General features: G+C 36.8%; 1 protein-coding gene across 2 annotated transcripts; it reads left to right on the top strand.

Moving 5' to 3' along the window:
• Positions 1-2300: 2300 nt before the first annotated feature.
• On the top strand, positions 2301-11734 carry nkx2.9 (NK2 transcription factor related, locus 9 (Drosophila)). Of its 2 annotated transcripts, XM_074660470.1 has the most exons (5): positions 2301-2432; positions 3442-3510; positions 3736-3833; positions 9265-10022; positions 10731-11734. In XM_074660470.1, the coding sequence occupies exons 4-5, from the start codon at positions 9860-9862 to the stop codon at positions 11294-11296; spliced, it is 729 nt and encodes a 242-aa protein (XP_074516571.1). In that variant the 5' UTR covers positions 2301-2432; positions 3442-3510; positions 3736-3833; positions 9265-9859; the 3' UTR covers positions 11297-11734. The 2 variants fall into 2 exon arrangements, with proteins under 2 accessions (XP_074516571.1, XP_074516572.1); XM_074660471.1 differs by lacking the exon at positions 9265-10022.
• The last annotated feature ends 128 nt before the right edge of the window (positions 11735-11862 follow it).

Below are 11862 nucleotides of genomic sequence, written 5' to 3'. Positions count from 1 at the left end.
AAAAACAAAGGTTGAAAAATGTTGGTAAAAAAAGTCTGAAAAAGGTAAAAAAAAAAAAGTCTGAAAAATGTCCCAAAAAAAGTCTAAAAAATGGCCCAAAAAGTTTGAAAATTGTTGGAAAAACAATTCTGATAAAGTCTGGAAAAAAGAAGTTTGAATAATACTGGAAAAAAAGACTCTGAAAAGTTACTACTAGCTACTGTCATAGTTGTGAAAATAAAGTCAGAAAAAATGTCTGAGAAAAATTTCTAAAAACAAGTTGGAAAAATGTCTAAAAAAAAAAAAAAAAAGTTGGAAAAAATGTCTGAAAAAAAAAATTTGAAAGATTTTGGAAAAAAAGTCTGAAAAATGTCTGGAAAAAAAAGTTTGAAAAAAGTTGGGGAAAAAAGTCTGATTAAGGTAAAAAAAAAAAAAAAAAAATGTCTGGAAAAAAAAGTTTGAAAATTGTTGGAAAAAAAAAATGTCTGAAAAAATTCCCAAACAAAGTCTGAAAAATGTCTGGAAAAAAAAAAGTTTGAATAATACTGGAAAAAAAGACTCTGAAAAAAAAGTTACTACTAGCTACTGTCATAGTTGTTGGAAAAAAAAAAGTCAGAAAAAATGTCTGCGAAAAATGTCTAAAAAAAGTTGGAAAAAAGTCTAAAAAAAAGTTGGAAAAATGTTGAAAAAAAAAATTCTAAAAGAAGTCTGAAAAATGTAAAAAAAAAACGAAAAAGTCTGAAAAATGTCTGGAAAAAAAAGTTTGAAAAAAGTTGAGGAAAAAAGTCTGATTAAGGTAAAAAAAAAAAAAAAAATGTCTGGAAAAAAAAGTTTGAAAATTGTTGGAAAAAAAAAATGTCTGAAAAAATTCCCAAAACAAAGTCTGAAATGTCTGAAAAAAATGTCTCGAAAAAAAAAAAAGTTTGAATAATACTGGAAAAAAAGACTCTGAAAAATGTCTAAAAACAAGTTGGAAAAAAGTCTAAAAAAAAAAAAAAAGTTGGAAAAAATGTCTGAAAAAAAGTTTGAAAGAATTTGGAAAAGAAAGTTTGAAAATTGTTGGAAAAAATAATTCTGAAAAAATGTCCCAAAACAAAGTCTGAAAAATGTCTGGGAAAAAAAAGTTTGAATAATACTGGAAAAAAAAGTCTGAAAAAAAAAGTTGGGGAAAAAAGTCTAAAAAAAGTCTGAAAAAGGTAAAAAAAAAAAATCAGAAAAAATGTCTAAAAACAAGTTGGAAAAAAGTCTAAAAAAAAAAAAAAAAAGTTGGAAAGATTTTGGAAAAAAAGTAAAAAAAAGTCTGAAAAATGTCTGAAAAAAAAGTTACTATTAGCTACTGCCATAGTTGTTGGAAAAAAGTCAGAAAAAATGTCTGAAAAAAGTAAAAAAAAATGTCTAAAAACAAGTTGGAAAAAAAATTCTAAAAAATGTCTGAAAAGAAAAGTTGGAAAAATGTCTGAAAAAAAAGTTGGAAAAATGCTGGAAAAAAGACTGAAAATGTCTGAAAAAAAAAGTTTGAAAATTGTTGGAAAAAAACATTCTGAAAAAATGTCTAAAAGAAAGTTCGAAAAATATTGAAAAAAAAGTCTGAAAAAAAGTCTGAAAAATGTCCCAAAACAAAGTCTGAAAAATGTCTGAAAAAAAAAAAGTTTGAATAATACTGGAAAAAAAAGTCTGAAAAAAGTCTGAAAAAAAGTCTGGAAAAAAAAGTTGGGGAAAAAAAGTCTAAAAAAAGTCAGAAAAAGGTAAAAAAAAAAAAAAAGTCTGAAAAATGTCCCAAAAAAAGTCTGAAAAATGTCTGGAAAATGAAAAATGAAAAAATGCTGGAAAAGAAGACTGACATTTTTTTGAAAAAAAAGTCTAAACAATGTCTGAAAAAACATGTTGGAGTTTTCCCTCTCTCAACATCTACATGGCCCTTTACTAAGGTATTGAACACTAAACTGCAACACCACAGAGATAAATGATTCTGTTTCATCCTTTCAGATGGATGATATTCACCCTCTGAGATCACTGATCTTCCCCTCAGTTACACAACAAGCTGCAGAGAATGAAGAGCAACAACAGGTACAATCATTCTTTAACGCGGTCAAATTACCAAACAGACACTTCTGCTTACAGATGTGAAGTGAGCTGCACTCCACCCACAGTTTGTGGTTGCTGGAAAGGGTTGAAGGACGGCTAACTGTCAGTTTGTCTGCCAGTTTGAATGTGTGTCCTGTAGAGGGCAATCAAGTACCACACATGTTCAACAAGTCAGATGACAGTCCTATGCGCTCTTAAAGCTGGTGTTTGTGCTCAGAAGTTACAAGTTTTGGGATCAGGAAGTAGGAGACATTAAGTTGGGTTTTTTTATTTCTTGTTTCAGGATATAAACTTTGTGCAGAGGTTGTCGGCGCCATGATCACAGAGACCGATACAGTGAATCTCAGTTTGGAAGAGGACTGAAACAGGTAGGAAACAGAAGCTATTTTGCATTGTTAGTTATCTCCATACAACCTCATCTCACAAAGTCTGGAGGGCATGATAAGTAACAGTGTAAATGAAACCGCTCCTCTAGTTTCCATTCATGTTTCTCCTCATATTTTTCCTCTTCATCAAATGTTTGCAGATGGAAAAAAGAGACGTTTTGCTAATGTTGTTGACATAAATAATGAATTTAATGATAGCTGAATTCCATTTAGCTTCTATTTGATGGCAGGGCCTTGGTATCGTGCATGTTGGCTCACTCTCACACCAGAATAGAACAGACTGTATGGATGACATTACAGCTCCCCTAAAGTGAAGTCAAAACATCTTAATCACCCCCTGGTGGCTGGCTGCAGTATAGGTCATAAATCCCACCTCCTCCATGTTAACAGATGGGACATAGGCCAAACAAAAATGTAAAAATACACTTCAAAAAAATGTTTTTCCCCAAAGATGGTTTCTGTCATTTTAGGTAGTTCTTATCCCGCTGATGTATGTTCAAGTGTTCATTTTTCTGATAAGTTTGGTTTTAATTAGTTATTTGATGCTATAAAAAGGGGGTGAGATGTCATGATTGACAGCTGTGATTGACAGCTGCTCTGAGTAGTCACGCAGCCGGAGGCTCGGGAAATGTACAAGAGAGGAGATGTAACTTTAACTTTCCATAACCGTCACGAGTCTGTAGAACATGTCAGTTTGATCATAAATGTACTTATAGAGGTATTATGGTTAGTTGTGTCTTTCTAGCCAAAACAGCTACCGGGGTGCCAACGTAGCAGAAAAGTGGCTAACGCTAACAAACTGAGGCTGTGCTCGGCTCACGATTGGCTCGGGTGGATGTGTGGGCGGGACCTCGATACCGGGGCTCCAGCCCCGCCAATCACTACTGCACAGACTCTGGCTCCAAATGATGTAAAAATCTCAAGATGGCATCTCCCATATCCGGGATATTTTGGCTTCACTTTTGTCTGAGTAATTCTGCTTCTGTTGTAGGAATTCAACACTGACCATAATCGGAGTTTCAGGAGCTGCAGATCTTCTAAAGAGCCGGATTTGACGCATGTAAGTGGACTCACAATTCGTTGCCTCAAAGCATCATGTTGACATTATAGACAGTAGACAGTACAGTGATACTTTTTGTTCGCTGAAACCATAGATGCAGTATGTCATTCCTTAATACAGTCTGGAACTCTATTTTTGGTCTTGTTGTGATTAATAGAGTGGGTAGATCTTTTCAAAGTACATATTGCACACTAATATGTTTATATTTACATGTATTTCCTCCAGAGACGACAGCAACATCAGTCTGATATCAACTCATTGGGACTCGTATCACCACTGACGGGCTGTGATGATGGCAGGTGTGGCAACGATTCAGCTCAAAAGTAAGAAGTATTTCATTATTTTTTAGACTCTCTTTTACTGTTGCATTTCTTCACACTGACCCACGTTAACAAACTGAAGTTTTAATAATCATATCTGTCTAATGGGGCCGCACAATTAATCAAAATTGTATCGAAATCGCAATATGGCCTACTGCAATGTTCAAATCGCAGGAGGCGCAACATTTGTTAAAGGTAAAATGTGTCTCAAATTACCATTTTAAATTAAATATTATCACACCATAATCATTTTAATATGTTTTACAATAAAAATGAGAATAATGATGTAAAAATGATCATCAATGATCATCCCTCTTAATATCATAAATCATATCGCAAATTGCAATATCAGTCAAAACAATCGCAATTAGATATTTTTTCAAAATCGTTCAGCCCTAGTGTCTAATTGGAGCAATGACCAATGCCTGCTGACTTTATTATTTCCTAATCAAGACAAAATATCCGTAATTCATCATGTTGCATGCAGAAAACCTCAAGTCAGTTTATTCTTCTTGATTTTCCTCTCTTCAATTCAATACTTAAACATTTAAAAATGTGATTTCTTTTGTTAAACTGATCTGAAATACATTTCCCTAAGACTGTGGAATAGCACTCTCAAAATATCTTATATTATTTACTATTTCCTTGAAAATTGGTGATATTAATGGTCTTTTCCCAGTGTGTGACATGTTGTTTTAAGTGCCTTTGCACTTAATTCCTACTTATAAACATACTTTATTTCTATAATGTCAGAGCTTTCCTGTTGATGTCCCACTTTTCCCTCCTTTGTGACTCCTTTTGTGTAAATCCTGTTGGCACACACTTCGTTTTTTGTCTTAAAGCACCGTATAAACAAACCTGACTTTTTTTTGACACACTTTCACTAAGCAGCACACACAGCTGCTACATGATCAAGCAGCGTCACCAGACCCCAGTTTACTGCATATAGAGAGTGATGTGGCTGCCCAGTAATTATCCCCCGTTAGCCCCTCTCCAGAATGCTAATGGTATTTACAGGACTGGGAGACGGGAGAGGACACCAGCGGCAGGTGCAGCTGCTGGAGCATCATGCTACACTGAGCTACCATAACTACTGCTAAGAGGAGTAACAGAGGGGTCATTGTGGGTGTTTAGGTGACAGATAATCAGTCAGACTGAGATCAGATAAACATCCTGGGCTTCAGCTTTGTGTTTGGTTGTCTCATAAACTGCAAGCTCACAATTTGAGCCCCTATAGTGTTTAAAACTGGACAACAAAAGTAAAGTAGAGCAATGGTTCTGAACTTTTTCCCTTATGGGGACCCCTTTTCTATCATTGAGTAAACTGGCGACCTCTGACTAAGTGACATATTTTATGGATATTTCATATTATATTCAATGTATAACAATAATGGTACAAAACAACTGATGAACTGTACAATTGACCCAAATAGTGAACACAATAACTGCAGGAAGTTTGTTTAAACAAGCGATTTGTTTTTATTTTTAGCTACTTTTAATACAATTCTTCTGTATTATGTATTTTTTATTTATTTTTTTTAACAGTCATTCTTACTTAATAGGCTTCTTTTTCTCCCTGACGCTTGGCCATTCTTTTATTAGCTCTTTGGTTGTTTTAACTGCGTACTTTTCAAATACAGGATGAGGCTGTTTAGCAGAGAGGGAAGGCTCTGTGGATATAGCTTGTGTTCAGCTCTTCACAGTGACCTTATCCTGTTTATATCTGAAATAATAATCCAAACTTTTAAAACAACAATTTTATTTAGTTTTCTTCACAGAAATGAATGAAATGCTGAGATATAGGCCAACTCTATATTTTTAACAAAGGTTGTTTTACACCCCTTAAAATCAAGAAGGCCTTGCGACCCCCGTGGGGCTTTGCCGACCCATAGTGGGGGTCGGGGACCCCTAGGTTGGGAACCAGTGAAGTAGAGGACATTGTGGCGACATGATGGCAACGTGTGTGTGTGTTTGGTTAGTGGACAGTGACTTAGATGAGCTATCGGATTAAAGAATGTAAATTATGTGAAGATATATTTAAACAGCGCTTTTCAAAACTCAAGTTGAGTCAAGTTAAGTTCCTCAAAATAAAATCAGCTAAGCAAAGTCAGAATAAAAGAAGATATTCTTTTATATCTTCACGGCTAGACTATTGCAATACTTTGTTTACTGGACTTAAAGGAGAACTCAACCAAGGTGTTCGGGAGTACGACTGCAAATGTGAACAAAAAGCTGTATAAAGCCTTTTGTGGCTCCAGAGGGAGCTGCATGAAGTCAGACTGCCTTAAGTGTCAAAGTTTAAAGTGTCACTTGAGGCAAGTTATCGTCTGTTGAGGCCGGAGGCAACAAGTTTGTAAAATGAAAGAAATCTGGGTGTGTGGAGTTTTTTTTTTTTCAATTACATTGTTCAAATTCTTAAAATTACATCTAGTCCCTCTCCCTGAATGAATACGCAAATATTTTTTCGTTTTAAAGTTTAACTTCTAGACACACGCTGTCTCCTACTTCACGGAAAAATCCATTCTCAGTGTATTTGCACTGGAGATTTTCAAGTCTCCTCATCCCGATTGTATAAGTTACTTATTGGACCATGATTGGCTTTCAGGTTAGTTGTAATGTCACAAAGTAATACATGTACATATCCGTCTTAAACTCTGATTTAAGGTGAGCAAAGATAGCAGAAAACAACCTTCAAGTGTCAAAGTCTGTCCATACATCATCCTGCACAGTGGAGCTCTGACAGCCAAGTGAAGTAACCTTTTTTACTTTTTACATTTTAAATAAGTAAAAACACATTTTGGAGTGAAAGGAGACTTAAATAACTAGGATTTTGTATATAATTTCAACTCTGGAGAAAATCATTTTATATGGTTCAGTGTTGAGTTACATGTTTGTGGTTGATCAATCTGCAAAATATTCATTGAGGTGTGAAATGTTAAAAGTGTCAGTTCAGCTGCTTAATCCAGAACCATGTGAGGAGAATCTCCATTTGGCTGAGGAAGGGATTGGGAATGGAGAGCTGAACAACAGAGTAAATATTTGGCAGTGGAGAGCTCTTGGGAGCAGCAGAGGACCCTCTCTGGCTGAAGCCTGCGGGTGTTAAATAGATTAAGTGGCTGCTGGGTCATTGTGGACAGAGAAATTCCCGCTCTTTGGACATGACTTCTCTTTGCCTTTGCGTGTTTTTGCTCTCCAATCGAGTGCCCTCTGTAAACTACCCACTCCAGCAAACCTGCGCTACTGTAATCCGCTGTTTGTCAACCTCTGGGAGGCTGCTGTGTACACAGAAATGATGCTAGAAGAGGAAGTCAGTCCTCTCAGTTTTTACTTATATCAAATGTTATCTTAAAGTTGTTTTGTAGTGTTTGTTTTCTGAGGATACTCTTGTGCGTAATGTGCGTAAAAACAGGAGATAAATGTTGATTCCGGAGCATTTAGTGTTGATAATACAGGTCACCGACTTTGTTGAACTGTGAAAATCTAAAAGGAGTTTAATTCGTCCTGAATCACAGATGTAATATTGCTCCTGACTATAGACTTGGCGGCAGTAGACGCGGAGCAGTAGATAGTGTCCCAGATCCCATTCAGCTCCATTCAAAACCATGACAACACGGAACAAGCTCGGATTTATCCTGCTAACTTAAAGGACATTGTGCCGGGGCGTCAATCAGGCATTATTGCGGGACTGAACAAATGCAAAATCTTGACTGGAACAAATGCTTCCAACGGGTCTCGGACGCGGGGCTACATTTTCCCCTTTTGTTCCCCTCCTCTGGTTGGCATGTATTTGTGTTCCCTGTCGTCCGACCACCCAGGACGACTGGGGAGGCCTGTCCTCCGCCTCCAGCACTCTGCTGCCCGGCTTCATGCGCCTTCATGCGCCTCGCTGAAGTGGATGAGGGCCGATATCAATATCACATACTGGGGGGGGGACATAAGGCTGGATTCACGCTTTGCATTTAATGCGTTTTATATGTGTGGAGCCACAAAAAGAGCCCAGACATCAGCCTGTAGGCGTCAGATCAGATAGAGAATGATCGGAGCGCTTTAATATGAGGACATTTTAAAGGTTTAAATATCAAATTAAAGAGATAAAAATCAAGAAAAATAATAAATTAGAAATTCCCCTTTTAAGTTCTGTGAAACATCGATCATTTATCTTGATTACCAATTAATAAAATCAGTCATCAGTCACTCACAATGAGTCAGAAGCTGAATCAGGCATGTTTGGAGATTTAAATTAGGCATAAAAAGTATTTATTGTACAATTAATTTGCATCTACAATACAATTTTATTATGTTTTTTGTAACACTTTGCTTTAACACCCTCATTTTTTTACATTTAAATGTAAAAAAATTACATTTTATATTTAACAAATGAAGTACAATTATAACTTCTCCTATTACGACATATTTTGTATTGTCACATTGTTTTACTATAATATCATATATTATCTTTTTATTTACTTATTTGTTGTGTTTATGCAGCAGCCCCCACTTAGGGGTGCCCACAGGAGGAGTTATAGCTGTTGATAAATACATTAGTAGGCATTTATCTCTGCTTAGAAGCCTCACTTTGCTTTAACACCCTTATTTTTTTTACATTTAAATACGTATTTAATAAATTAAGTAGAATTATAACTTCTCCTATTAAGACATATTTTGTATCGTCACATCTGTGTTTTACTATAACATCATGTATTATCTTTTTATTCACTCATTTATTGTGTTTATACAGCAGCCCCCACTTAGGGTGCCCACAGGAGGAGTTATAGCTTCTGATAAATACATTAATAAGCATTTACCTCTGCTTAGAAGCTTCACTTTGCTTTAACACCCTTATTTTTTTTTACATTTAAATAAGCATTTAATATATGAAGTACAATTATAACTTCTCCTATTAAGACGTATTTTGTATATTCTCATCTGTGTTTTACTATAATATAATATATCATCTTTTTATTTACTTATTTGTTGTGTTTATACAGCAGCCCCCACTTAGGGGTGCCCATGGGAGGAGTTATAGCTGTTGATAAATACATTAATAAGCACTTATCTTTGCTTAGAAGCCTCACGTTGCTTTAACACCCTTCTTTTTTTTTTTTTTTTACATTTAATTACGCATTTAACAAAAGAAGTACAATTATAACTTCTCCTAATAAGACATATTTTATATTGTCACATCTGTGTTTTACTATAATATCATATATTATCTTTTTATTTACTTATTTGTTGTGTTTATACAGCAGCCCCCACTTAGGGGTGCCCACAGGAGGAGTTATAGCTGTTGATAAATACATTAATAAGCATTTATCTCTGCTTAATAGCCTTAAAACCTTAAACATGTAATGTTAAAGTTTGCCATTTTTAAAATGTGTCCCATCATCATAAATCATCCAGAAAACTCAAAAAAGAAAGAATTTCCTGTTTGCAGCATTCCGGACATTTCCTCCACCATCCATAAACGTCAAAAACTTCTCCAGCCTGCAATTAATGCGCCTCTAATGGCCGTATTAGTTAAACCAACTCGCAAGGACATCACGCTAATTGCTCACTTTGTATGCAAATGTTGGACACGTTGTTTGGGCGAGGACAAGGAGGAGGAGGAGGAGGTGAGGAGGAGGAGGAGGGAGTGTGATGATGGGACGAGCTCTGTTGTCAGTTTGCCACCCAAGACGTGATTCAGCTCCAACAATCACCATTATCTGTTCCTCAGTTTGACGATACGGGACGAATCTGTAATGATGACGAGTGTTTCCTTCGCTCATTGTTGAAGGATTTCTTGTCCCGCACCTACTCCAGCCATTCAGGTACTCTGCGGTAGGAGGAGGCTTTATAAGCTTGTGTTTGCAGCTTATGGAGTGCTGTTTGTGTAAACACTGAACCCAGCACACACACACTCTGGTTTTCGAGCTGCTGTTTGGACAGCGCGTAAAGTGGAGAGCATCCGCTGCGTTTTTTTTTCTTCTCCTTCTTGGATAAACTTACTTCCTACGCAAAACAAACTCAGGATTGCGCACACGGACGCGATGGCTGCCCCGACCAAGTTCAGTTTTTCCGTCAGGAGCATCCTGGATCTGCCTGAACAGGATGCGGAGGCTGGGCCGCGGTCCTCTCATCTCTACTCCTCCTCCTGCTCCTCCAGCTCTCCTTACAGCTCCTGGATGGACTGCGACCGGAGCCCTTGCATATGTGAGTACACACAGATAAACATAAATTAATATAGCAAAGTAACATCTCTTGTACAATACAAATACTTTTCCACTTCATAAGGGATACAGTAAACTAACAACTATCCTACATCAACAAAAGCACTACCTTTAGTAATGAAAAGTCTTTCCACAACATAGAAATATAACAGAGAACATGGGAGCTTATACATCAATTAATGCAATTATTTGATTGTTAAATGTGTTCATGGTAGTGTTTATGGTATGTTATGGTATGGTTATGGTATGTTTTTTTTAACCAATTCACATAAGCAGTGCACATTGTTGAATTTCACATATCTCTTTCCTAATCTAGAAATATATATTTTGTATTTTAACAGCTTGTAGCTTTTTTTTCATAAGGAACCTTTATCTAGATGGTAAGATATGGATAGATACACAAGTATGGGTAATATGCGCATGGAATGTTTTTATTTTAAAAGCTTTATTTATTTATTTAAAGCTTTGAAAGCTTTATATTGAAATTATTAGGAATGAATAGATAGATATGTGGATAGATAGATAGATAGAAGATGGATAGATAGATGGATGGATGGATGGATGGATGGATAGATGGATGGATGGATAGATAGATAGATGTATGACGTCCTGTGGAGAGGCTAAAAAAAATGCGTAATTTCACCTTATTTCTATGTGAATTTGGACTAACCTGCATCATTTATTGCTGCAGCCTCTGACGAAGGTAGCCTCGAGGCCTCCCCGGACTCCACCAAGCCGGATGACTCGTCTCTGGACTCGGAGCCCGACAAGAGCAAGAAGAAGAGCAAGAAGCGCCGGGTCCTGTTCTCCAAGGCCCAGACCCTTGAGCTGGAGAGGCGCTTCCGCCAGCAGCGCTACCTGTCCGGCCCGGAGAGGGAGCAGCTGGCTCGGCTCCTCAGCCTGACCCCGACCCAGGTGAAGATCTGGTTCCAGAACCACCGCTACAAGATGAAGAGAGGCCGGGCAGAGGGAGCGCTGCAGGACCTGGAGATACCGCAGCCTCCAATGCTACGCAGAGTCGTCGTTCCTATCCTGGTCCGGGATGGGAAACCTTATCACACCTGCTTACTTGACACGGAGAAAGCTGGATGTTTACATCCTTCTTCTCCAGCGGTCCACTTCCCCCTGGCCTACCCGTCTCTTCAGCACCCGTCCCACGTCGCTCTTCCTCCGCGGTACCACCAGCACTTTCCGGCCTCCAGACTTGCCTGGAGAGACTTTTGGAGCGACTCGCTCCACTTTAACTCCTTCAAGTGAAAGTGAAGGCCTCATTTCAACGCACAAACTCATTTAGAAATTGCATCAAATGTTTTCTGAATGCAAATTTTCGAGCAATTAAACATATAGATTTTCATATAGAACGAAGGATATTTTGCACATTTTATTTTGATATTTTACTATTTTTTTTTAAATGCTGATAATATTTTCTCATACACGAGGCTTACTGGTGTAGATTTTTTAATTATCCGGAGAGATAATGTATTTGTATGTGAAACTGTTGAAACATAATATTTGTATAAATAACTCTTGTTGAAGACAAATAAGTTGCAGTAGGCTTTAGGCGGTGATAGAAGAGAAGCCTGAATGTTTGAAGGAAAATATAATGTTATTTTTTGTCTTTAAGGAGACTTTCTTTAAAGGTTTTTAATGTTTAAAATGTTTCTTTTTGTGAACGAAATTATTAATAAAAAGTTTCTCATATTTTGTATGATAAGTTTTACTGTGTAATGTGCTTTATTTTTCATGTTTTAGCCCCCAAAAAGTGTATCCAATTCTGAAAACAACACAGTTGCACAAACAAATCTTTTAAAAATCAATTTTAG

Source organism: Sebastes fasciatus, chromosome 15 (genome assembly GCF_043250625.1).
Source record: "Sebastes fasciatus isolate fSebFas1 chromosome 15, fSebFas1.pri, whole genome shotgun sequence".
NCBI classification, from domain to species: Eukaryota; Metazoa; Chordata; class Actinopteri; order Perciformes; family Sebastidae; genus Sebastes; species Sebastes fasciatus.
Note: the sequence above shows the minus strand (reverse complement) of the source record. Positions and strands in the feature narration are given on the sequence as shown.